Raw genomic sequence first — 27,414 nt, 5'->3', positions numbered from 1 at the left:
CTGCATTATGATACAGTGGGACAACTTTTGTTACTAAACACAATGTAAATTTTGGAGGGATTGCAGTATCTAGGAAAATTTAGTTAACGAGGGTAACTACCCTCCTCCCCCCACCCCAAAAAATAATATTAATTTGTGATTGACTTGATTAAAATGAAGACTGATCTATCTGTCCTTTTTGTTTTCTATACTTCATAATGTTCATTTTAATTTGAATTTGTAGCTTGGACTTTAAGGTAGCATGGCTCTGTTGCTGTAATTTTTTTTTCATTGTACAGCAGTATACAGCTGGTGAATGTTACACATCTTGCTAGATTAGTTTAAATCATTGGGTAATTATGGATAATAATGACCTGAAAGGTGTTCGGATTTTTTTTCTTCCCCCCAGCTATAAAACCTGTAATGCTATTTTGACCTTTAGTGTGAATGAGGGCTAGTGACTTCAGCCACAAAAACCATCCTGTTTCATTCTGCCATTCACTCAATGCAACATAATCTATAATAAAGCAATATTGTTTATTACATTTTTATTGACAGTCAGCCATGGTTATATATGATATTGCATATGAAATTGTTTACAAAAACACTAACTCATCTTTTATGCTGTGGAAATGTCTCTTGAGTGGGTGATTGTTTTTTAAAAGCAAAACAGATGAGACAGGAAAATGGGAGACACTGCATTGAAGACACAGGGGCAGATTCTGTGGTCTGCATACATACACTGTAGAGTTTCATAAGTACAGAATCTAATTCAAACCCATTTTTGTGTGTGAACACTACATGAGGAGATTCTGTAAGCTAAGCAATACTTTAATACTGTAATAAAATTTACCAAAAACAAGTAGTTAAGAAAGTCAATCTAAGTGATCTGTTCACAAGTTTCCAAACAATCAGAATGTATTGTCTTGACAGAATTTCATTTCAGTGTAAAAATCAAAGCTAAAAAACTTTGACAGGAAGCAGGAGTCACCCATGTTATAAAACTGTATTCTGTACATACTCTGACACAATGTGTGGGATCGCTGTGTGTCATTTTGACTGTAGTGGATAGCAAATACAATTCATTATATGTTTTACAAGTTCTGAATTCCATCAGTAATAGAATGCAAGTCTAAGCATTTCAGGTGGTCATAAATACCTAAACAAACTCTGGCACAGTGGCAGGCCTAGCCCTTCCTTTTATACTTTAGTATGAACTGATGAGAACTTTGGTAGTGACATTTTTTTTTAAAAACTATATAAACACACACATATATCTGTATCTATATATCAAGCATCTTTCAGGTCTCTGTGTATGGCTTTCTAAAGCCCTGTTGTAAAATACTATGTGGATGGGGGTCTCTCACATCACAGATGTGGAAAGTATAATTTTATATTTGTATTTTCAAATAAATAAGTTTGTGAAAGGTTTCCATCCTCTACTGTGGTCCAGAAATCAATGTGTTTGTCTGACAAAAAAATAAAATAAACTGTTTTGAACAGAGTTGTGGAGTCCCCTTCATTATGGGTGTGAAATGTATTGTTTTGTACCACAGGGTCTGCATTTGTTTCCCCTTCTGCTGCTGCTCTTACCTTAATATGGTCATACTCTTCATACACATTAGAAGCAGGTGGGCAATTGATGATTGTATGTTTTTCTGCTGTGCTTGGCTGGAACAATAAGCACAAAATCTAGTTATCACCAAGAAAACAACCTTCACGCCATGTAAGTTCATATATCCCTCCCTAGGAGATGTGGGAAATGCAGAGTACCTTCTTTATTACACTGTCTATGTATGACACAGTCTTAATGAAGGGGGAAGTTATAGTAATTTCTAATGCTCCTGCCTCGAGTTTGTATCTATTTCAAACTGCAGCAGTTTGAGGTAGAGTTGAGTTATACATATACCCCTCCAGATTTCTTTTCCCTTGAGCTGGTATGGTTTTAACAAACCATCTAGAGATACCTCTGTCTAGCTCTATGTATAGAGAAAGATGTCTGTCTATGGGTACAGACAGCTTACTGCAGCTAGAATTATGTGAAGATAGCTAGCTCTTTAGAGCAGTGGCTCTCACAGATTGTTAGCTATTGAGATCCCTCTCTAACAGTAGTTCTGTATAGATCTCTATACATAGCAATGGGTCACTGTAGATGATGGGGTGGATGTCTATAGGAGAAGCTCTACTGCTAGGCATAGAGATGGCCCTTTACCTATAATAGGTCGCTGTAGCTAGAGAAGACTTTCTATAGAGCTAGGTATAGAAATAGATCTGATCTCCGTCTATAGATCTTTATGGAGAGAATGAGCTCTCTCACACACACTACGTATAGATATTTGCCATTGGAAGCCAGATTTCCCCATACAGTTGTTATGTATAGTAGGCACCGTAACTTAAAATGGACATTTTTGATTACACCATGGTCAGAACAGGAAAGCCATGAGCAGCCACTTTTAAAAGTATTCCAACTGTATTAAATTTTCCTAGTTGAACATACAGAGTCAATGCTTGAAGCTCTGGGGGATTACTTTGGCCACCTCTAACCTGCTTATTTTAAAATATCTGTTATCCTCACTCACTCTCCTGATTTTGTACAAAGTCTGTTTTCCCCAGGCTTTTATCTGACTCAGTAACAGAATTTTAGTGTCTGTTGGATACTGGCAGGAGTATTCTTACAATTTCTTTCCTCCAAAGGTGAATACTACTTTATGCAAGGATTGCAAAGTGGAGAGATTTATATACATAGAGAACATGAAACAATGGGTGTAATAGTTATGTAACACCCATTATTTCATGTTCTCCATGTATATAAATCTCCCCAGTGTATTTTCCACTGAATGCATCCGATGAAGTGAGCTGTTGCTCACGAAAGCTTATGCTCACATAAATTGGTTAGTCTCTAAGGTGCCACAAGTACTCCTTTTCTTTTTGCGACTACAGACTAACACGGCTGCTACTCTGAAACCAGGGAAAGAAACAAAGCTCTTAAATTTCATGGTAACTGGCTAAGAGAAGAACCCAGTTCTCATTCCTCCATGTTTGTGCTTCAACCACACTGCCTCCTCTCTAACCTTGGCTTTTTGTATCTATTGGTGGCTTATTTTATAGTCATTTGGGGCGGGGGAGGTTTCTTAAGCAAGGCCTGAAAAAATTTATCTGCCCAGGGGAGGGAGTGGTGTACCTGTAAAAAAATAGGAATTGATACATTGACATACCCGCTCCAACGCATAATCCAGGCTCCTGTCTCCAACAAGGGCCAGTACCTGAAAGCCTGCCATGGGAAGTAGAGAGCTGGATGGGGAACAGAGATGCACACATTACGTAAAGAGCAAGTCTAGGCTGAGACGGAGGACAAAGAGGAATATCTAAAAGTATAGATGTAGCAGAATTAGAAGACACATACAACATTCTTTGCTAGGCTGGGTGAAGCCCAGAAAAGCGAAGGAAGCATAACAAAAGCAAGTTACATTTTTAAAGCATGTTAGAGCATTAATGTTACAATTAAATGCACTATCCAGTAAATAGTACACGACAATCGTTGTTCCTTTAAATTGCAACAGCTGTGAGGGACTCTTGTACACTGTAAGAGCAAATGATTGTGTAACAGACACCTAGCAATGTAGCCTTTACTGGCCTACCCAAGGTGCTGTCACAGAACTGCACTACGAATTGAGATCTCACAAAGGCATAGCCTGAGATGTGCCAGCCAATGGCAGTAGGCTGGTCTCGGTGCCTGAGGCATGCAGCACAGTTGGTGTCAAGGCTGTGGAAGCAGACATGATAAGTGGTCAATATAACCCTTCAGCCCTGCTCTACACTAGAAAAATTCAGCTGAATGCTGCTTTAACGCAGACCAGAATAAAAAGTGTTCTGTGTTGTTTCAGAAAACCACGACAGACTTGCTCTAAGCGTGTTTTCACCAGCATTTTCTGAACTGGTTTTGTCCTGCTCTCTATCACAGAGAAACAGTTAATCTGAATCCATTGCTGACACTGCTCATCAGTAACATCTAATTTTTCTCATGTAAATGAGCCACAGAGACTAGAATGGGAAATTCAAGGCACAATGCTACGTATTCTATGCTGGAGCTAAAGGAAAAGAAAGTAATAAAAACCCCGAATATCCAATTTAATTTAGCAGGGCACTTCCACTGAATTTCTCTACTAATAGCATACACTGATGTTGAGTCTCTACAAAGGTGAGATCTTCAGTGCAGCTGGTGATGTCCAAAGTCAAGCCAGAAGATGAAGGGTGCTCCTAAAACAAGTATTAACAAGGGGCGTCATCAGAATCAATAGGAAGAACACTGGTAGAAAGTGACAAAAGAAAATTGCAGTGTCTTTCAGACTTTACAATACAATGAAGAAAACAAGGTGCTATAATAGCTAGATCAGAAATACACAAAAGAATTGATTTTTAAACAAAGCCTTCTAAAAAGATAATAACTATGTAATGCATTATATGACCTCTTAATGAAGATACCTGCATTTTTATGGTGCTTTACACACCATTAACTGTAGTCAAACCTCTTTAAAAGTGCACCAGATTAACTAAATCAATTTAAAATTGATCTAGGCCAGTAGTGTTCAAACTTTTCTTTTCACGGACCACTTGAAATTTGCTGAGGGTCTCGGCGAACCCCTTAATGATCTTTCCAAATGTTGTCTGTACCATTAGCTAACTAAAGTGCTTTGGATAAAAGCACTATATATCTATATATATAAATGAACTTTTTTTGTTCTACAAATAAAAGCACACAACTCATATTTTAATATCTGTAGTCTTACCTTTCTAATGCGATGGAGGTGCCCTCTCTCTCCTGCCACGGCAGCCCCCAAGTTGGGGCTGGAAAGGAGCAGGGGTCTCTCCCCAGCAGCCACAGCCCCCAAGATGGGGAAAGTCGCCTCGTTCTCTGGCTGCCACAGCCCTGCATGTCCCAAATGCCTCCCACCCCCTCACCTTACATGTGCATCTTCTCCAGGGTCCAGGCACCTAATTAGTGGAGCCATGCCTGAGGACCAGAGTTTTTGAGAACCTCTGAGCTAAGTATACAATGGCAACTGCCAATATAGACACCCTTAAAATGAACTGATTTAAGCAAGGGTTAAATCTGGTTAGGTCAGTAACATACTGATGCAAAGTAAAAATCGAGGTCCCTCTATGGTGGGGGTATGCCCCATTTTAACTAGCCACGTCTAGTTAAATCAGTGCACTTTTCTAGTACAGCCAAGGCCTAATTCACGCTGAGGCAAAGTACTGGGTTTTGCAAGTTACCAACTAAGTGAAAAGAAAATGCATCACAAAGTAACCCAAACTTGATAGTCCATGCTATTCTAGGGTAGATACACTGCAGCCGCTGCAATCTGGAAGGAATATAATGCAGCCCAAGGCCAGGGTGCACACATTTCAAAGTAAGTAGGGAAAACCCCAGTGGACAAAGGTGAGATTTTCAAAAGTGAGAGTTTAACTCCCATCCACTTCCAAAGGGATTTAGGCACTTGAAAAATTCCACCCCGCCCCCCAATCTTTGATTAGAAAAAAACCTCTTCCTAGTATTTGTAATATATTCGCATGTAGTAGCCCCAAGCAAGGACCAGTACCCCATTGTGATAGGCACTGACCAAACACAGAAAAAAAAAGCTCTCTGCTTTTATTTCTCCCTCAGTGTTCAGGACAACATGATTCTTTGCCCTCATCTCCACGTCACCATGGTTTTGGTTTGCGTGGTTCAAAACTGAACTGGGCGGTAGCGGCTGGGATTCTCCCTTTATAAAGCCAAACATAATTATTTATTCTGGGAATAAGAGCCCTGTTGGCCTAGAGAGAGGAAGAGGAGGAGGAAAATGAATCTGGTTTTTAATGGACTTGAATCCAGGAATGATGGTGACCCTCAAACTCGGCAGGCCTACTCCCTGATGTCAGCTTGGCTTCACTCCCACTGAAAATTAGGAGACAGCGGGCATTTTGAAAGAAGGCAGTTCATCTCCAACGTAGCCAGTGCGCATGGTGCTAAATAATTTTAGAGGACCCAATTTTAAATTAATTGTAACTCCAACTAACAGCTTTACTTGCAAGTTCTCAGCACATCCATTCTGTCCTTAAAGAGTAGTCTAAGTTTGGAGAGAATACGCAATATTCTACCTACGTAACAAAGCAGAAGAATCCAAAACAACTCCGTCTTAGCTACCTTCTTCTATTTTCATTCCCCTCCTTAAAACCTATGCTACACTGATTTCTAGATGTTCACACGCATTCCAGAGAGGTGTACAATGTAACTTACAAAAATTGGTCTTTACCATCTCATCTACAAATCTATTATTTCTTTGTATAATACCAGCAGTGTGCTAAATGCTTGGTGGCCCAAAAACCACAAAGCATTTAGCTTTTTCTTGATACTTGCCCATACAGTTTCCAGTGCAATCATTAACCCCATTTCTATAGTCACTAGCATAGCACAGTGTTGGAGGGTCTTTTTGAAGCTTTAAGGTATAAAAATAATTAAAGGCTATTCATGAGGTTATTTACTGCATTGCAACCCCACCAGAATAACCTCGTGAAAACACTTTTACCACCAGTTGTTTTGATTGTGATGCCCTCATACATTCTATACACTTTCAAAGACTATTTGCGCCAAGACAGTGAGACCCCTCTCAATGGAGAAAGTGTGAAGGGATAAAAGTTTGTGTATGTGTATGTATCTCTCTCTCTCACACACACACCCCCTCTCTCCTTCTATATTTGGCTGACTTCCAGAGTCCCCATAAAAAATAAACCGATGCTGTTAACTTGTCATCTCACTTACTGTACTAATCCTATTTGGAGTCAGGGTGGCAGTTAACAATATGTTACCAAGATGGCTAGCTTTGTTCCTATGTAACATACACATGCTTGCTGTTTATTTTTCTCATGCAATTGTCTGGCTTCACACCCTGTTAACAGCTAATATATTCCACCAGAGGTTTTATTTTTGCAGTTGGAGTGGAGCAGAGCCAACATTTTTGCTTAAATATTCATGAAGTTTTATCCAGGATGGCACTAGCTTCCATACAGAGCAGCAATCAAAGCAAATGGAAAGACTTAGCACTTACATGGGGCAGCATGCTCTAGTGCAGCAAGCTGGGACTCAGGAGATCTGGATCATATTCCCGGCACAGCCACTGCTTTGTGGTGCCTGACCTTGGACATCACCTCTGTGCCTCAGTCATCTCATCATCAATAAGCAGAATGGGTGAAGTTTGTGGTTGAAACTTTATGTCTGTGCAAGGTGCTGCCGTTACGGTAAAAAACAGTGGGCATTTTAATTACAAAAAGTGACCAGTTGTGACCACATTCAGCACTGGACATTTAAGGTGGGGAAAGGAGGGGAGGCCCCCCCACTACTTTGCCAAGGGAAATGCATCTCTTTACAAAGCCCTCCCCCAAATTCCATACCTGGCCCTTGGCCAAAGGGCCCAAAGCAGAGAGAATGCTATTCCAGTTGCAGCCTTAGAAAGAGACCCTGAACTCCTCATACCTCCATTTAAAGAGCAGATAAAGAAAGCAGCAGCGTTTTGCCATTAAGAACTCTACCAACACTGGCTCACGGGACTAGAAGGTCAACAGGGGCCTTTCTTTTCCTGAAGTCTTATTGAAATACTCCCATCCAATGCCCTGTGCATGTGGACAAGGGACCTGCTATGCATACAGCATCAGGCACAAGTGAAGCCAGCACTCCTCAAGTCCCTCTCTGCTCAACACCATGAGGAAAACGCTCTCCTTGGGTTTTATACCACAAGGGGCTTTCTATGCAGATACATAATCTTCTCTTCAGCTCATGCAGACAGCAAGACTTATAGCTGGCCAGCACTGGTCGCTGATGCCCAGATGGTGCTGTTGGCACTGTTTCACTGGAATATCACCTGGTGACTGGCAGTTTTGGATTGATTAGATAGTTAACCTCTAGTTGTCAATCAGTGAAAACAAGGGAGAAGAGGGTTATTTTGGTTGAAGACACAAACATACAGCGAATGCATAAGTGGTAGCCTCGATCCTATACAATTCATGTGGCCTCAAAGGGCCCTATTCCCCCTGGGCACAGCCTGCCTCTCAGCTCACAGCCCATCCACACTCCAATCCACCTCTGGGGCCAGAGGACAGAGTGACAGATTGAATTCCCTCACTGCCATCTCCCACTCCCCACAACGAACTCCAGGTTCCCAGCAGCAACAAATAGGAACAGGGAGGGATTCACGACACCCTGAAGCGCAGGATTGGCCTAAGCAAGGAGGAAAATGACTGGGACTGTATATACAAGTTACTTCACATACGGCCCTACAAAACCTAGACCAGGTGCCTACCAGCATAGAATCAGCAGCTGTAACACCCCATTGTCAACAACAGAAAAAAGCAGTATATGACCATGTACCTAAAGCCTGTACCATAAAGCAGATGGACAAGGGGGTTGAATTAAGCTTGCAGAGGCACCCTAGCATTTCTTAACTTTCAATTGCTTGATTTTTTTTTAAACAATGTTCTTTTAATATCGTTGTGTGGGTGTAATTCAATATATATGTCCCTCTTCACCACAATATCGGAGGCAGAGACAGTGCTAGGCATAAGCAGACTAAGCAAGTGCTTAGGGCCCCAAGCAGCTCAAGGGAGCCACCTCTTCATTATTAGTGTGTGTTGGGGGGGGGGGGGGGGAATATTCCTGCTTAGGTGCCCCCAACGGGCCTTAAGCCAGCACTGATCAGAAGGCAATGAAGATAGTGACACTAACATAAAACTGAAGTAATTCCAGGACCGTAATAGTTGCTCCAGCTCTGCACTGGTGTATGACGGACCAGAATCCAAGCCCTAGTTTCAGTTCAGATCCAGTATTTGTAAAATCCTTGCAGCGACAGCATGCATGAGAAACAAAAAGAAAGAAGGATTCTCTTCCCTTTCATAGACCCTTAAGAACTGCAAAAGGAATTTCGCAGCTCCCCATTTACAGGAGGAATGAAAGCAGGGCAGTACCTTTTCTTCCAGGTAGTCTGGCTGTATTGTTGCCAAGAGCAGGTACCCGTACTCCAGTAATGAGCGGCAGCAGGATGTTAAGAATTATAAGACCATTTGGGCCACCTGGAAGGCAGTCAGAATTCAGTCTGCTAACTAGATGAGCTCAACTATGAGTTTTTGATGCTGAAGGTCAGCTCGCTGCTGGATGCAGGATAGGCTTGTCTCTGGAAAGCCGTCAACACATCAGCCCCTTAATGGCATTGATGATTAGTGAAGCACCAAGGGAAAAATTAGATTAGAAAAACAAATGAAAATAATTTAGGAAGTACTGTTTAGTCTTCGTGGAAGAAGCTGCCATATCCAGACTACAGGAAACAATTTGACTTCAATCCAGAAGAAAAGGAGCCCCGGTCTGGAGTACATTAGTGCGGTGGGAGGCCGGGAATAGCAGCCACTTAGCCTTGTCATTCAGCAAACATTAGTGAATTATGAGTGTATTATATGTTGGGTTATGTGCTTTGTGAAATGCCTGGAGGCTTGCTAGAGCTGCACTAAAATGCTATTGGGCGTCTCTGTCAAAATGTAAATTTTTATACCGACTCTGAAATAAAAATAAGATTTCGTGTTCGCCTCCCAGCTACTGAAATCAAATCACAGCCCAAGCCAGAGTTGTAAAATAAGCAAAAATTTCCCTTCCTGTCAAATTAGTTCCCTGATAAAGAAAACAAGTGATATAAATGTGATTTACTTCCTTTTCCTCCTGTCATAAACATTTATGGCTGAGAAGTAACAATGGGTTTAAAAAGGCAGTCACAGCTCTTTGATTTTTTTTGCAGTGCAACCTGCCCTGGAGTAGGGCTTGATATATGTATAAAAAAGGACCGAGCTGCATTCTGCTGACAGGTGTGGGAATTGTTTATAGTAGAGTGAGCGTACACTTATAAATATGTTTGTCTTTATTATATACGTCTTCTCTAGTCACCTCCCCCCAGATGTATACGTATTGTACACATGCAGTTTGTGGAGATAATATCAATGCTATAATTAGAGAGCCATGTGATATGTAAAATTGTATAACCACATTGCCTGCCCACTACTCCATGGTGTTGGGATTTATTCTCATATTCTAAACAGCCCAGCAGCTTCAACAGCCAATTTTTAAAAATCAACCTGTTAGAGAATAGTTTCATCCCCCTTCACCTCAAATTACAGCTGCCCAAGGCATCAAATAGGTTCTCCTGTGATATTTTACTTCTTTCACTACCAATCTTAGTCAGAATCCAGATTGCAGAGGTGTTCGCTTACTTTGTTCTACATATAACCTAATTTTTATCTAAAATTCAGTAAAGGGGTTAGTTTGGAGGGAAGATTCTGGCTGGTTCTCATTCTACCCAGCATGGTCACTTTGCCTAACCATTATTTTGTATTCAGTGGGATCTTTGGAGATGCAGATCCCTAACTGCGACATTCCTGTGGAGTTCAGCGGAGAAGAAAGAATTCAACGAAGACAAACAATCTGAAGAAAGAATCCTATGCTCTCTCCTACCCATGTTTTTTCCTGCACACCTCTCTCCTCGGAGAGCTAACTTAGCGCTGATGGCGCTATCCATCCATCCTGCACTACAGTGAAGAAGAAACTTATCTAAAGGCAGACTAACACTGACACCAATGGTTCCTCTAAGGCTAATCTCTTGCTTCGGTAGCGCTCTCCCTACAGCAGAGGCACCTTCTCTCATGAAATCACTGGCTGGATTCAGAGGGGTAGCTGTGTTAGTCTGTATTGGCAAAAATAACAAGGAGTCCTTGTGGCACCTAGGAGACTAACAAATGTATCTGGGCATAAGCTTTCATGGGTTAGAACCCACTTCATCAGATGCACGGAGTGAAAATACAGGAGCAGGTATAACTACGTGAAAGGGTGGGGGGTTGCTTTACCAAATGTGAGGTCAGTCTAACAAGATAAATCAATTAACAGCAGGATACCAAGGGAGGAAAAATAACTTTTGAAGTAGTAAGAGAGTGGCCCATTACAGACAGTTGACAAGAAGGTGTGAGTAACAGTAGGGAGAAATTAGTATTGGGGAAATTAAGTTTAGGTTTTGTAATGACCCAACCACTCCCAATCTCTATTCAGGCCTAATCTGATGGTATCCAGTTTGCAAATTAATTCCAGTTCTGCAGCTTCATGTTGGAGTCTGTTTTTGAAGTTTTTTGGTTGAAGAACTGCCACTTTTAGGTCTGTTATTGAGTGACCAGAGAGATTGAAGTGTTTTGCTACTTGTTGTTGAATATTATGATTCCTGATGTCATATTTGTGTCCATTTATTCTTTTACGTAGAGACGGTCCGGTTTGGCCAATGTACATGGCTGGATTGTACTGACAATGCAAATTAACTATTCACTAAACTGATAAGCTTGTCCAGCAGTTCAGAGGATCTGGCTAATAAGGACACCTTTTCCTTGATGAGTCCAGAAAGAAAGGATTTCAAGCAAGAATGGGGTTGGACTAGATGACCTCCTGAGGTCTCTTCCAACCCTATTCTTCTATGATCACCCATTTGTTACATTTTCATACAAGTCCTTCCACGCTTTCTCCCACACTGCTCCACACCCATGGGAAGCACTGTCTTTAAACATCTGCAAAGCTACCTTGTTCTCCTCCTTCAAACTCTCCCTTTCTGTGATGCCTACCAGAAACTTAACAATAGTTAAGCAGCTGGTGTGCAGAGACCACTGCCCATCACACTGACCAATACTGTCTCATTGTTTCCCCATAGGCCCCTGACTATCTGCATTGTATCATTTGTGGTCTCTTCCTTATACTTAGGTGGTAAGCTCTCTGGACCAGGCACTCTATTTGTACAGTGCCTAGCACAGTGGGTCTATGACTAGGGTCTCTAGGTACCCTGGTAATACAAATAATAAATAAGAATATATTTCCTTTAGCTGTCTGTGCTTTCCGCTCCGGTATCTCCAGCATGCATGTGGAGGAAGTGCCTGTACACAAATATTCTGATCCCAGGTCCAGATTTTGGTAGGAGTTCTTGCTGGTATTCTGCTACCTCTAACATCCGTGGCTTTTCCCACTTGGCACACTCCCACCTCCCCTCTTTACGTAGTCAGTACAGAACTATTTGTGGCTACTTGCTGGTGGGAACTACTTACTAATAAATGGAAACTTGCATTTGTTCCCTTCCATATCTGACCCCTTTCAGCACATCTGGAGCATCACGGTTAAGGAGAAACACCCTGCTTGCAGAACTGGAGCCTATGCCGGCGAGACCACTACGTTATGCCCTCTTCACAAATACGCTGAAAAAAGCAACTCTTCTAGAACGAAGCCACAGTGTCTTTAGTATCTTTTTCACGTTGTAGTGGGTCTGAACACGGAGTCCAGCTGGGAAATAACTTCTTCCCCCACACCTGCCACTTGAGAGCTCTGCCTCTTAACCCTCAGCATTCCCCGAAGCTATTGCTTCTGCATTTCAGTGGGGTGCTATCCCGTTCCAAATGCTGTGCACTAGGGCAGAGAGATTAATGGAAGATCTCTACAGCATGTTTGGGGGATCAAATAATGAAGGTCAGAGTACAATGGTAAGCAAAAAACGGTCTGACCATTTCTCCCATCCATCTGTTTACTTCTTCCTTTCTTTTCCTTATATCCATCTAGATCTCTCACACTCACTTTCTTTCTCTAACGGCTGGAGCAGACACAAGCCCTTCGCGAATCCTGAAGAGTTTCTTCCAGCCTGCCTGCTAGAGGTGATGTGCCAGCTGCTGGGAGGGTGGGAAGCAGGCAAGAGGCTCATGGCCGCACTCATGTCACTCCACGGTGAGGAAGAAGTGCAGTGTGGGCAAATAGACATGTCACCCTTCCCCCAGTACCCTGAAAGACCAGATCTGCCACTTGGCCTGGAAACCCAAAAAGTCTATTCCCGAACTTGAACCAGTCCCCTCAAATCAATAAACTGCCAGGCTAGCGCAATACAATCCCACCCCAGGCAAACAAAGCCTGTCCCTTAAATCCATCAACTGGTCCTTCAAGTATCATGTTTACTCTCTACATAGCCCCTTGGAATTCTTGGTTATAACCATTTGTAATATTATTGCCTGTAATCAGCATGGTCTTAAAATCCTACTATTCCTGTTGTAATCCATAAGTGGCTTTCTTACCGACAACAGCAGCATGTTTTGGGAATCACAACTCCTTAAACTTGCAGTCCTGCTGTCTACACCAACCCTCAAAATGTGCCAGGACCTAGTGGAAATTTCCTTTCCTATCATATCCAAGTTTAAAAAGCTAATAACCTGGCTGAGCACATCCAGTCCTTCTGGCAGCAGGTTAGAGAGAACATAAGAACGGCCAGACGGGTCAGACCCAAGGACCATCTAGTCCAGTGTCCTGTCTTCCGACAGTGGCCAGTGCCAGGCGCCCCAGAGGGAATGAACAGAACAGGTGATCACCAAGTGATCCATCCCCTGTCACCCATTCCAGAGATGTCAGGTGTTTGGGATGTACGGCTCATACTGTGCATCATGCCACAGGGACTGGGAGCCTGCTCAGGATCCTCACCCCGGCATCCTGTTCCATTACAGAATGTGCCTGGGGGCCAATGTACTGAACAGATTTCCAGTTTCCAATCAAAACATCAAAAGAAAACACCGCCCACTAAGTTAAAGTGATGGTGAAAGGTAAATTTGCAAAGAGTTGGGAGGATGGTGGAGGGAATAGCCAGGCAACTGACTTTTAAGAGACACCTTCAAGTAAAATTAGCCCCAAAATTTGGTGGTGTTGGAAAAAACATGTCTAAGAATGGTCCCCAAGATTTAAGAATAGGATTATCATAACCAGGGTTACCATCCTGAAGTGCTGCAAAAGCATAATGGTATTCAGAGTCCTGAGATCCAGGATTGGTCTCCAACCTCCTTACCTCTTGGGGAATAGAACCCACTTCTGGTCAAATCTTGGGGCACTGGCTTGATTGCCCCCAGAAACAGGAGAGACTGGATCTTCTACCTCAAGAGATCCTGCTGAGAAGGGTCCCTGCAGAGGGATGAGAAAGGGGGGAGGAAGGGGTTGGAACTGAATGGAGCATCCTGCTGAAACCACTTCCAGGATCCACTTATCTGATACAACTCCCTGCAAAAGCACAAGAACAAATCCACACAGACACACCCCTGGAACCCCAGCCAGGGGTATTCTATCTGCTACCCAAGATCCATAAACCTGGAAATCCTGGACGCCCCATCATCTCAGGCATTGGCACCCTGACAGCAGGATTGTCTGGCTATGTAGACTCCCTCCTCAGGCCCTACGCTACCAGCACTCCCAGCTGTCTTCAAGACACCACTGACTTCCTGAGGAAACTACAATCCATCGGCGATCTTCCTGAAAACACCATCCTGGCCACTATGGATGTAGAAGCCCTCTACACCAACATTCCACACAAAGATGGACTACAAGCCATTAGGAACAGTATCCCCGATAATGTCACGGCAAACCTGGTGGCTGAACTTTGTCCTCACCCATAACTATTTCACATTTGGGGACAATGTATACCTTCAAATCAGCGGCACTGCTATGGGTACCCGCATGGACCCACAGTATGCCAACATTTTTATGGCTGACTTAGAACAGCGCTTCCTCAGCTCTCGTCCCCTAATGCCCCTACTCTACTTGCGCTACACTGATGACCTCTTCATCATCTGCACCCATGGAAAAGAAGCCCTTGAGGAATTCCACCATGATTTCAACAATTTCCACCCCACCATCAATCTCAGCCTGGACCAGTCCACACAAGAGATCCACTTCCTGGACACTACGGTGCTAATAAGTGCTAATAAACACCACCCTATACCGGAAACCTACTGACGGCTATTCCTACCTACATGCCTGCAGCTTTCATCCAGACCACACCACACGATCCATTGTCTACAGCCAAGCTCTACGATACAACCGCATTTGCTCCAACCCCTCAGACAGAGACAAACACCTACAAGATCTCTATCAAGCATTCTTACAACTACTATACCCACCTGCTGAACTGAAGAAACAGATTGACAGAGCCAGAATAGTACCCAGAAGTCACCTACTACAGGACAGGTCCAACAAAGAAAATAACAGAAAATAACAGAATGCCACTAGCCATCACCTTCAGCCCCCAACTAAAACCTCTCCAATGCATCATCAAGGATCTACAACCTATCCTGAAGGACAACCATCACTCTCACAGATCTTGGGAGACAGGCCAGACCTTGCTTACAGACAGCTCCCCAACCTGAAGCAAATACTCACCAGCAACCACACACCACACAACAGAACCACTAACCCCGGAACCTATCCTTGCAACAAAGCCCGTTACCAACTGTGTCCACATATCTATTCAGGGGACACCATTATAGGGCCTAATCACATCAGCCACGCTATCAGAGGCTCGTTCACTGCACATCTACCAATGTGATATATGCCATCATATGCCAGCAATGCCACTCTGCCATGTACATTGGTCAAACTGGACAGTCTCTACGTGAAAGAATAAATGGACACAAATCAGACATCAAGAATTGTAACATTCAAAAACCAGTCAGAGAACACTTCAATCTCTTTGGTCACTTGATTACAGACCTAAAAGTTGCAATTCTTCAAGAACAACAGACTCTAACAAGAGACGGCTGAATTGGAATTAATTTGCAAACTGGATACAATTAACTTAGGCTTGAATAGAGACTGGGAGTGGATGGGTCATTACAAAAAGTAAAACTATTTCTCCTTGTTTATCTCCCCCCCCCCACACTGTTCCTCAGATGTTCTTGTCAACTGCTGGAAATGGCCCACCTTGATTATTACTACAAAAATTCCCCCCTCCCCCCCGCTTTCCTGCTGGTAATAGCTCACCTTAAGTGATCACTCTCATTACAGTGTGTATGGTAACACCCATTGTTTCATGTTCTCTATGTATATAAATCTCCCTACTGTATTTTCCACTGAATGCATCCGATGAAGTGAGCTGTCGCTCACGAAAGCTTATGCTCAAATAAATTTGTTAGTCTCTGAGGTGCCACGAGTACTCCTTTCTTTTTGCAAATGCAGACTAACACGGCTGCTACTCTGAAACATGCTCCCAGGCAGGTCGGAAACAGGAGAGACGATCCCTGAAGGGTGGTTTCTCACAGCATGTGGTCCAGAGAAAGGGTTGGTTCCTGACCCTTGACCAAGCCAAAATGGTGGTTTGGTCGAAGTCGCTGACTGACGCATGAGAGAGTCGAGGAGGGCCCTTTCTTGGGTGGTCTGGACCTCTTCAGGCCTTGTGTAAGTGTGGTACGGAATTGGCCTGGAATGGTCTGAGATTTACTGAACCACCTTCTCCTTGCAGGCGTGTGTGTCCTGAAAGATCACTGAGCGGCCCTTGAGTCCTTCAGACTATGGAGCAAGGTGTTGGTGTCACTACTGACGAGCTTTGATCCTGCGAAGGGGAGATCCTTAACAGAGTTCTGATCCTCCCTGTGGAAGCCATGAGGCTCTACACATTATGACTGTAGTTGCCAACAAATGTGAAGTCTCTGTCGACTACATAAAGGGCGGCCTGCAGAGAAGCCTTAACAATAATTTGTTCCTCTAAAATAAGGGTCTGAAATTTTTCTCTTTGGTATGTGGCAAGAGATCAATAAAGTCCATGAATTTTCCATTATTCGATAAGTCGTATTTAGTCATTAAGGCTTGGTAGTTTGCACCCGTAAACTGCAGAGCAGCTTTTTCATCCCAGCAAGTCCAGTCATTTGAGTTCCTTGTTGGGATGGAGAAAGGGAGACAACTTGCTGTGAGTTTGCCACGATACTTTATTGATGGCATCCACCGCCAAAGAACTGGGAGTAGGCTGGAAGAAAAAGTACTCCAGGCCCTTCACTGGAATGTAGTATTTTTGTCTGCCCTCTTGTATGGGCGAGATGGTGGTAGGCATCTGCCAAACAGCGTGTGCTGGAGACAGCAGCTCCTCACTGATGGGCAGGGCAGTTTTACCCTGGGGGACAGAGTATATAATGTCCTCCAGGAGTGTGTTGAGCCTCCTGATTTTCCTCCAGAGGAATCTGGAGTGATCCACAATTCTTCTAACCAGGTCCTGGAAGGGTATGAAGTCAGCAGCATAAGTCATAGTCGGGAGGTACGACGGCCTCATCGGGAGAGGATGACGACAGTGGTGTCTCTTCCTCAGCTACCAGCTCATCTTTATCAGCAGTCTCCTCTTGGGGTAGAGGGACCTGCAGTACCAGAGGCTGTTGTAGAGGGTCCTGCCGTACCAGGGGGTTTAGGTCAGTATGTGGCCTTTTGTAGACCAGCTCCCTATAACAGTCATCATAAGGGGCCCAAATGCCTACTGTGGTGGTCCATAGGGGAAGGGAGTAGGGCCCTAGGCTTGCTCTGGCCAGGATTGGTGAGGGCACCTGTTGATTGTGGACAGATTCTCCTCCTCAAGAAACACCTCCAGAGAGTTGAGAAGCAGAGAGGCAGAATTCTGGACAAAGATGTCCAATGATGTCTTCTCTGTAGCAGCCAAAGGCGGGAGCCCTTGGTGTCGGTATTGGGGCTGGAATTGGTACCAGAGTGCAAGGAGGAGCGGGCAGGCAGTCAGGCTGGTACTTGCACTGTGCTGGGGGTAGTGCAGATGGAGGCTCCAGATCCAGGCAGGACTGAAGAAGGGCCCCTACTGGTACCCCTTAGGAGGGGAGAGCCTGGTTCCTTCATGACCCAGAGGTCCTTGTGCAAGATGAACAAGGCTGGTACCAGGGAGTGCTTCATCATAGCCTGAAAAGGCACTGGAGATGGTATGAAGGTGTGGCCCATGCACCCCATAGGAATGCATGCCAAGGGGGATTGAGCTGAGGTATGAATAGAATGGTCCTGTGGCTGTGACCCAAGGAGGAAGGTACTGCAGTTGATGTGGACTTCTTAGGAAAGTCCTTACTTCCAGAACCCTTCTTGCATCTACAGGACTACTCTTCTGGCACCAACTTCGAGCACACTGGTGCTTGCTAGATGACCCCTTGGTGCATGACCTGTGGTTTTCTGGATGGGTACTGGCACCTGCAAAAGCTCTGGCAACACCCATACAGGAGCACAAGTTCTGAACTCAGGGGCAACTTCATCCTTCTTCCTGGAGTCTCTCTGGGGAATGAGGTCTCTCTCTCAGAATGCTTCGATTCCAAAGCAGCCCCATCATCTTTGCTTGCTAAAGTTAAAGGCACCAGCACAGCTTGAGAAGCTGAGGCCGATGTATGGGGGAGATTGGGACCTGGCAGATCTCAGAGAATGCTCCATAAGAGCAAGCATCTGCCTATCCTCCCTCAGTTTGCAAGCTCTGCTCTTAAAGCTTCTGCAGACCTTGCCCACAGGTGGGACTCTCTGAGGCAGTTGGAATGCCTGTCAATGAGGGGGAAAAGACCTGTGGCAGATATCACAAGGCTCAAAGCCTGGAGTCCTTGGCATAGCCCAATGGGGAAAGTTGGGGATAGAATAGCTGAGGGCAATGAAAAAGAAGTTTGAGGAGGGAAACCCTGCTCCTCCAAAAGCACAAGTGTGCTTAAAGGGAATAAAACAAAATTCAAACTAAATTAAGTAAAACTAAAAGAATAGTAGCTCCCAATGTAGCGGGCACCACTGAACTGTCTCGACCTGAGGGTGGCTGAGGATGAACTGGAATGGCAGTAGGTTTCCGCTTGCCTCTGGCCCTTGTATAGGAGCATGAGGAGGTGTAGTGTGCAGGTATGGACTTGCGGACACTACTAGCTAAGATCTCCAATCGAGAGCACTTGGGCACGCACACATCTTTCACTGGAACACTCATAGGGACATATAATCAAAGAAGAACTGCACATTGCACTTGAGAGGATAGTGGTGAGTTGATCAGGTCAGCTGATCAGGTGGGTTGGAGCTGCACGCTGGGGCCCAGCACAGATTCTTCCCAGTGATCATCGATAACCAGTGGAAAAAACTTTGCCAAATTCCATAGATTTTTTTGGTCTGATTCTGTGGAAGTTTTGGGAGTATTTGTGGGATTTTGGAGGGGCACAAGATCTCAGAACTCAGAGTAAATTATGTGTCTCTATGGAATAGAGTTGGGTAAAATGAATTTTCACTCATTCTTGTCTGTTATTAAATCCTACTTCACCTCTAAGATCTTTCATTCCCCCTCTCAGATCCTCCAGTACCCACAGGTGGCAGCTCTCCCTTACCTATCTCAGAGGACTATACTAGAAAATAGTTAAATATGCTCTTCTCTTTAAAACCGGCTGCCTTCTCTGTGTGAGGAGTCCCTTACATTAGTTGGAGAGCTGTGACATTTAACCCTCCAATCATCAATAATCTCCAGAGTTAACAACCCCAAGCAATGAACAGGGCCCCTGTTCACTCTTCTCAGAGTTCACATTTCATAGTCTGTCTGCAGACTTGGGAAGACAGCACTTCATTGGGTCACAACTGGAAAGTTTACCTCGCAACCATCAGAAGCAGATGGCAGAACTCCTGTCTCCCCGTCGCCTGCTCTAACCAAGGGAGCACAATGTCCATCCTTCAATACACTACTTCACTTGCCTTACAGGAGAGGCCATTGCCAAGTGTAACGTGTTTTTGTGATAAGGGCTTACGGTAAACTGGTGTTTTTGAAAGACTGAGTGTAGGAATTAGAGTACAGAAAAGCCCATTAAAATCTGGAAGATCATGTGATTTTATTCCTATCTTTGAAAAACCCAAACACATATGTGCTACGGCAAAAATGGATTCTGAAAGATGATTAAGTAAGCTACGTAAAAACCACAGTACTATTGTTGAACCTGATAGCAAGGTCAGTGGTCAAGTACAGAACCTTATAGGTTTGGGGGATTTTTAAAAATTCTATTCCACTCTTTGTTCTTGTGCAAGATTATTGCCCATTAAGCAAATGGATTAATCTAGGAAGCTGACCTGACATCTCTCCAAATCTGATTTCCAAGATCTTCTCAGCAGAAAGCTCCAGGGTAGGCCACCAGCCTTAACAGGGCTGCTGTTCTGATATAAGATAGCAACTCCTTCTCCTAACCCACAGGATGAAGGGAAGGGAAAAATAAAGACCTACCAGAGCAGAGGAAAAGAGACACTGCCCCTGTATTGTGGTATTTCAGAGCTGAATTCTGCTGGGCCCAGCTCTGCAAGGAAAGGTTAGCCACTTGCCTCACATTTTCTAAAGCATGACTTTCGGCAGCCTTTCCCCACACTCCCAAGCTAGAAGAACAAAAGACATTATCTCAAATTGCATTAGCCATATGAAAATATTTTTACTATACTGCCTTATTAATCTGCAACACACACAAGCACCCTCTGCTGTCTGGATGGAGATATGTTCCCCAGACTTCTCAAGGTTGCTGTTTGGCAGCAGAAACCCAGCCAGCATTTATTAATTATGAGCTTAAGCTTTCATGGATATTTTCCAGGGCCTCGTTATTAATAAGAATAATAAAATAGTGAGTGTTTTTAAAGCTCATTTGTTCTACAGCATATTGATTACAGAAGACTCTGCAGTGCACAGACAGAGCAACTGCAAGCATTGCACATGACACCCTCTGTATTGTGCTCATTTAGCAGCTGTAATTTGGCCTGATTATTTGCCAAGGGCATTTAATTTTTTAGATAAACTTTCAACTTAAAGTTTTCTGAACAACTACAGACTCACAAACCTGATGAAAATGAAGTACCAGCCTTCTCCAACGGCCCTACCAACAACTGCCGCCTTCAATTTGAAAGTGCATAAAAGGGAATACTTTTGTTTTAAGATAGTGTTTCAATGATTCCTAGGAGGAGACACACACATAACCCACAAAATGGACTGAAAAAACATACAACCAACAAACCAGGTAGTACTTGGCAAAAACACATCTGAGAGAGCAGTGATCTATATAATACCACACACACGTTGACGCAGGAGATCACTCAGGTGAATGACAATAGGATATGAAAACTTTGACCTCCATTTTAAATCACTGGTTCAAATACAGACTAGATGAGTACTGATTTCAGACCTTCCTAGAATGGTTAAAGTACTGAAATACGAAGAGGAAAGTTCTTACCATTTCCCCCATGCCTTGCCAGCCTTTGATTTAATTCCATTGGCTTTGGTGTGAGCTGTAGATGCTTGGCACCTCTCATGACCTGGTCCTGGATACTGGCCTAATCCAAACTCAGATTTGGACCCAGAGTTGGTGGGGCTTTTGGACAAAGTGTTACGGTTCTGGTCCACGTCTAGTAATGACAGAGTTAGTCATCTGGCAGCTTTGTAGTGGCCAGTGTGCGAGAGGAGTCATTCAGTTGGCATCCATAACATTACTTCTAAACCACAGACCTTGTCAGCCAGATTCATAAAGATTTTTATTGCTTCCTCTATGGCTACATGAATTTGGCTGTTGTGAAGGCAACGCTGGAAACCCTGAAGCCCTATATTTCTCTACAGAACCGGTTCAACAGGAAACTTCCCCCATACTGCCCGTGGCTTTATAATGTCACCAAACCAACCATTCATACTGATGCCCATCTGGGCAATGAACATCAATGAGTGGTCCTATATATGTTATTACCCTAGATTTTTCATCTCAGCAGCCAAATACTGTAGTGATAACATGCAAGGATATTAATTCTGTGTTCAAACATATGAGGAATCTATAGTAGTCTTTAAATCTAAAGAACACATGGTATGTGCTTTTTGGTTACAAGGTAATGTCAAGTCCTGTAAGTAGAGAGATGCTTGTAATAAGTTAGCCATCTGCAAAGGGCACTAATACTTGACCTCATTTTTAAATCAGCATAAAAGTGATTTCTCTGCTATTTACCTCTAGTGCAGTGAACAGTAATTAGCTGCAGATAAGGATCCAACAGGATGAAGGCTGGTGTCCAACACTTGAATCTACTTCTTGCTAATTTCTTGTCTGCAGAGGGAACAAAAAAACAAAAATTTCTTTTCAGTGTCTATGAAAAATCTTCTTGAAGCCATTTTGTCTCTGCTCCCTTGAAAGGAAAGCACTTATTCAAGACTTCACAAAAAGAAAAACCCTTTGTACAAAGGGCCCTGGGTTTGTTTTCTTTTATGGTAACAGCAGCTGTGCCACTCAGACACTGCTATTTTGCCGTGAACCCACAGATGCTTTGTCTTGCTGTCACCCGAGCATGCCCATGAAAAGGGCTGGCCTCGTTAAGTCTTTTTCAGTTAAAAAAAAAAGTTTACCAGCACACACATCTTTTTTGACGATCGAGTTCCAACCTCAAAAAACATATGCAGGAACTTCGTTTTTTCCCCCCCAACACCTGCTTTACCATCTTCTGCACAGATCACAGAACTATGTACATGTTTTTAACAGTATGGCATAAGACACTATACTACTTACTGTCATGGAGTAGTTTAAGACTAACTCTAAAGGGACCAGAGCTTTACTGCCAGATGTGGGGTAGGGGGCAAAGGACATTAGGGTTTGGTCCGTTGAGTAGGAACGAGAAGATCTATACTAATGGAATGTGTAACTGCACAATCTGCTTATGCAAAGAAGAATGAAAGATTGTCCTAGATTCGGTCTATTTATCACAAATACACACACACCCTCACACTCCTCAACAAAATTTTGGTGGTTCAGAGTACAGGCAAGTCCAAACTGGACTTTGGCCCACTGAAGGGATGTGCTGGAGTCTCAAGCCAAGACCCCAGATCAGAACACTCCGATCACGAGATCCCTACCATCTCTGAAGTAGGGCCCATCTTGAACTCAGAGACAATGGGACTTGGCTCCAGACCATCCCTAATTTTGTTTTTTGTGTTTTGCTAAGCCAACCCTAGCCACCCTTCATTTTGCCCATCTTCAGTAGAAATCTCTCAGTCTCAATCTGATCCCATCAGATTGCCTGCATTTTTACCCTGGTTAATTGCCTATCAGTTAATTGTATAATTAGGCTATTTGCCAGGCTTGACACATCCTCTTGTGCACTCACCCATGGGGAGCTGGCAGCTTTCCCAGGCAAGTGCCATCAACTTCCACAGAATCTCAGCTTTTTTTTTTCTTTTTTAAATTAAAGTTCTAGCCCTTTTCCTTGCACAGGTTACCTTCCGAATATGAATGGAGAGGAAACCAATACAGTGGCCTCTTTGATTTCAGCATTAGATAAGGCCCCAAGTCTGCAGACAGCTCGAGTGCCACTGCTGCTGCTGAGAGCCTTCCCAGGTTGCAGCAGAGTGAATAAGGACCAGAGTATTTGCACAGATCGATCAGAATTCCACACAGATTCCCTTGTTTGCAATATTTTTAATATTTATAAGGCACTCAGCATTGCCACCCCTCATAATTTAATTGTAAGTCTTGTAAATCTGTGTTTTTTCTTAAAGCCCCAGTTCCTGGATTCATGTGATTGTGTTCGAACTTTCAGTTTTGATTTTTAAAACGTACATTTCTAGCCCTCATGCCTGAAAACAAAACCTTGGAAACATGACCAAAGTGCACCCTAAAAACATGAAAAATCAGAAGTAAAAAAGGACCCAGCTTTTTCTTTTTTTCCTATATAATCCCATGTATTTTAAGCCAAACCCATGATTTTTGATGGTTGAGGTTGCAACATTGCTTGGATAACACAGTAATGAGCGTGACATGAATGTCTTGCTCAACAGATGACAGTATGCAATGTTAAGCTTATCAGAGCACGTGCCATTGTCCAGTCGTCCAAACACCTAACTTTGGGCTCCATTTATGTGCACATTCAGGAGGTGATGCTGTAGTGATAAACAGACAGAGCCCTCTGCACTTGTGATATTAATGGAAACCTGTGTAGTCTATTTATGAAAACCTTGACCTAGAAGGAATTCCTGCCTAGCATCTCTGTAAACAAGTAGTTGCTCCATTAGTCAATTTAAATCATTAGGGCTGCCACTTATTTACATTTTAAAGCAGTATGTTTTTTTGTTGTCTTGTAAATTTATTATTGTGCATTGGGAAAGCCATCTGTAAAGGCCAGAAGGAGGGCTTCCTCTTGTGTTGACAGACATGTTGCTGTAAACAAATCCTTTTAATGTACCAAAGCTGTTTGTGTCATCTTTCGCAGATTTTGTTTCTTGTGTATTGTGGCAATAGCACCATAAGGATTCTCACTGGCTCTCTTTTTTTTTTAAAAAAAGTTGATTTTTGTTAATCCACATTTAATGTTAGTACTGAGGAGTTCATCCATGTCTTCCATCCTAGTGCTAGCAGCTAGCGCTTACGCACCATGACCAGCTTCAGACTGACAGATCACAGATCTTTGTCCAACACTGTAGCTCACTTCCATAGGATTCAGATGTATTGTGCATGTGTGTAAACACGTAAAACACTCAAGAGGTGTGCACAGCTGCTTTCTCCATTGCCTGTTCACCATTAATCAAATGCTTATTGTGTGCGTCAATAATGGGCTCATGTACCCGAGAAAGGAGGCGCCCAGGCAGACAATTCTAAGATGAGCCAAATCAACTGAAAAAGTTGGTCGTTGAAGCAGAACTGCACCTTCAAAAATCCAAGAGGGCCCCAAGTTGTAAACGTAGTCCATAAACAGCAGTAACATTGTACAAAATGGGTACCCAGCTACTTATCTGCCCTTTCATTAAATAAAATGATAGCTAGAATATACCAAAGAAAAAAGAGACACATCCCAGGAGGAAAAACAGGGCTGGGAGGTAATTCAGGATCATGCAAGGATTCAGATCATAAACTTGGCTAGAATATTTTATGCTGCAAATCTTGAGCACAGGAGGCTTTCTTCTCCCAGCCAGGTTAGAAATATCTATTGCTACTTCTAATCCCAGTCAAAATCAGGCAAGAAAATGGAAACAATGAATCACATTTTTTTAACCTCCAAAAAACTGTGTGTGTTTTGAGATTTTTTTTGGGACAAAGTGAGGTGTGGGGAGGAGGTTCAACAATAGGTCTTCATTGCTCAAGCTAGTTCTGCCTTCTTTAGCCATGCAACTCCATCTGCTCTCTCTTTCCATGTAACCTATGAATGTAATAGAAATGCAGATTCCGGGATAAATACTCTGAATAATCCCCTTGGACAGGTCTAGTACCTAACCACCACCTCTGCATCTTGGAAGCCCTCATTATGGCTCTGAGAATTACTACTATTCAATTATTTGTAATGTGGTAGCACCTGTAGGTCTCAGTTCCATTATAAGTTACATGGGCTTTGCAAGTAGAAAAAAGGTAGGTCAGATTTTGGGTCTTATATGAACCTTGATTTATGAGCCTTGCTTTTCAACTCCCAGTTTACGTGCTGAACAGCTCTCTCTCTCTCTCTTACACACACATTTCTATGTTAGCAAAAGCCAGAAACAAGCAAGCAGGATATCACTACAAGGCCAAGCAAAAGGGAAAAATACATGACGTACAAGCTAATCTTGTATATAACGTGGCATTAACAGCATTTCTAACAAGTAAGAACATGTAGGTAATGCATAGTCTGATTCCGTCTCACTACTCTGCTTTCTAAAAATCAGTGCTGGCATGACTGTAGCATCTCAAAAATCCTACAGGAAATGGAGAGAGGACTGGAGGGCTGAAGGGGTGGCAATGAAGTCTGGAGCCTTTTACCTCTGGTTCACCAACACGACAATACAGGACAAGTGTGACTGAAGCTGCCAATATGTGATGGGTGTTTGGTGGCCTGTATGAGAGGAGTTGGTGATCTCAGTTCAGTGCCTAAAATCATGTGTACTATACAAGCAAAGCACTCTTACCAACAAAGCTGCACTTTTTATTAGTATAGTAAGATCACCCCCCGGGAGCAAAACAAACTCTACTGATAAAAGTCCAGTTTGGTCAGTATAGCTGCATATACTCTAGGGGCTTCTGCCAGTACAGCCAAGTCAGTCAGGGCTCATGCCTCTTCACATCTCTGACCAGCCTAGCCATGCCAGCAGGAAGCTGTAGTATAGACCTGGCCTTAATAGGCAGGCATCCACATTACAATTGGTATAAACAGGAACCCTCATTAGCATCCTCCACAGAGAAGCCAAGGATTAAAGTGGTCCATAGGAAAACTATCTTCTCATCCCTAGAAGTGTGCATTTAGGTACTTATATGGCCCATGTCACTGTAGTATCAAAGTATCTCATAGATACTAACTTATCCTGTGAGGTAGGGAATCACTGTCTCAATATTACAGATGGTAAACCGAGGCACAGAGTAGTCCGATGACTTCCACAGCCATCCTGTGTGACCATGGGTAAGAGCTGGGAAATGAACTCCAATCATCTGACTTGTGGTTAAGGCACCAACCACAAGCCCAACTTTTCTCTCCAGGTCTGGGCTGAAGCTTGCACTCCCACTGCCTGGATAGTACCTACCCTCTGAATAAACACAGGTCTATTCTCTGGGGTCGTTAACCCAGGGCCAGACATTTAAAGGCACTTAGATGCTTTTGAAAATCCCTCTAGGCACCTAACTCCCATTGAAATCTCTTCAAAAAACCTTCAAAAATCTTGACCCCGGTGCCTTTCATAAGCACTACATTCAACAAAATGATAATAATAAAAACCAAACAATCACATGTGATTGCTAATATCAACTTTGTAGAAGTTGCAACAGTGTAACAGAATTGCTTTTCTCTTTGTTAAAACCTAAATGTTATTCAAAGCCTAGGAGTTGGCTCCGGGTGATTTATTCCCTATTCTCAATCTCTCGTTAATGGGCAGCTCCTCGTTAGGATTATCACACAAGAGAACCATTCTAGGCTTTTCTGTGCTCATCCTTTGGGGCACTTCAGAGGGGGAAAAGTCTGAAAGCATTCTTAAGAGAGCACATAACATCCTTCTCCTTTCACAGATGGAGGAAACAGCTACAGGATTAGCAAGAGACACTGGTACAAACAGAACACCTGCCAAAATGCACCAACTCCCTTTCCCCCTTCTACAAAAAAAACAAACAAACTTCATTCCCTCTAACCAGAATCTACAGGAGCAGGGAAAGCTCAGCTGAAGTCTCAATTGAAAACACACCTGCAAATCTTATGAGCATAGTGGTGAGGAGGAGAACATTTCTGGATGAGATAGTTAAAAGCCCACCACTATGGTTAACTTTCCATTGTAACATAGACACTGGTTCCATTACTAAAGAGCTGACAGGATCAAACACCTTTAAAATATTTTATAACTAAAGTTCTTCCAAATATAACAGAGGATGTGATTCAGGATGCCCACGTCCTGGTGAACAGATAAGAATTTATTACAGGTTTCCTACAACATGGATACAGTTATACAGCAATACCATCCAACCCTCTGCTAACCACTCATATACACACTCAGCCCAGCACAGGTACAAGGCAGACTTCTTTCAGATCTCTCCTCCACTCTCTTTGTATCTCTAGCTGAGCTTTGTACAATGAAGACTGCTCCGGACAGGCAGTGCCTATGCTGTTCTGTAGAAGATCTATTA

The 27,414-nt window shown here is 43.2% G+C and overlaps 1 protein-coding gene across 7 annotated transcripts in view; it reads right to left on the bottom strand.

Annotated features, from left to right (window-relative positions):
- LOC311532632 (uncharacterized protein) overlaps nucleotides 1-27,414 on the bottom strand; it is a 139,055-nt gene that overhangs the window by 20,995 nt on the left and 90,646 nt on the right. For all 7 annotated transcript variants that reach the window (XM_084651266.1, XM_084651267.1, XM_084651263.1 and 4 more), the window contains 3 exons: nucleotides 21,808-21,903; nucleotides 3,195-3,270; nucleotides 1,573-1,650 (listed from right to left, as the gene is read on the bottom strand). In XM_084651266.1, the coding sequence (XP_084507392.1) occupies nucleotides 1,573-1,650; nucleotides 3,195-3,257 (141 nt within the window). In that variant the 5' untranslated portion in view covers nucleotides 3,258-3,270; nucleotides 21,808-21,903. The remainder of the gene's footprint in view (nucleotides 1-1,572; nucleotides 1,651-3,194; nucleotides 3,271-21,807; nucleotides 21,904-27,414) is intronic.

Source organism: Lepidochelys olivacea (assembly GCF_965140295.1).
Source record: "Lepidochelys olivacea isolate rLepOli2 genome assembly, chromosome: 17".
Classification (NCBI taxonomy): domain Eukaryota; kingdom Metazoa; phylum Chordata; order Testudines; family Cheloniidae; genus Lepidochelys; species Lepidochelys olivacea.
This window is presented reverse-complemented; position numbering and strand designations above follow the sequence as displayed.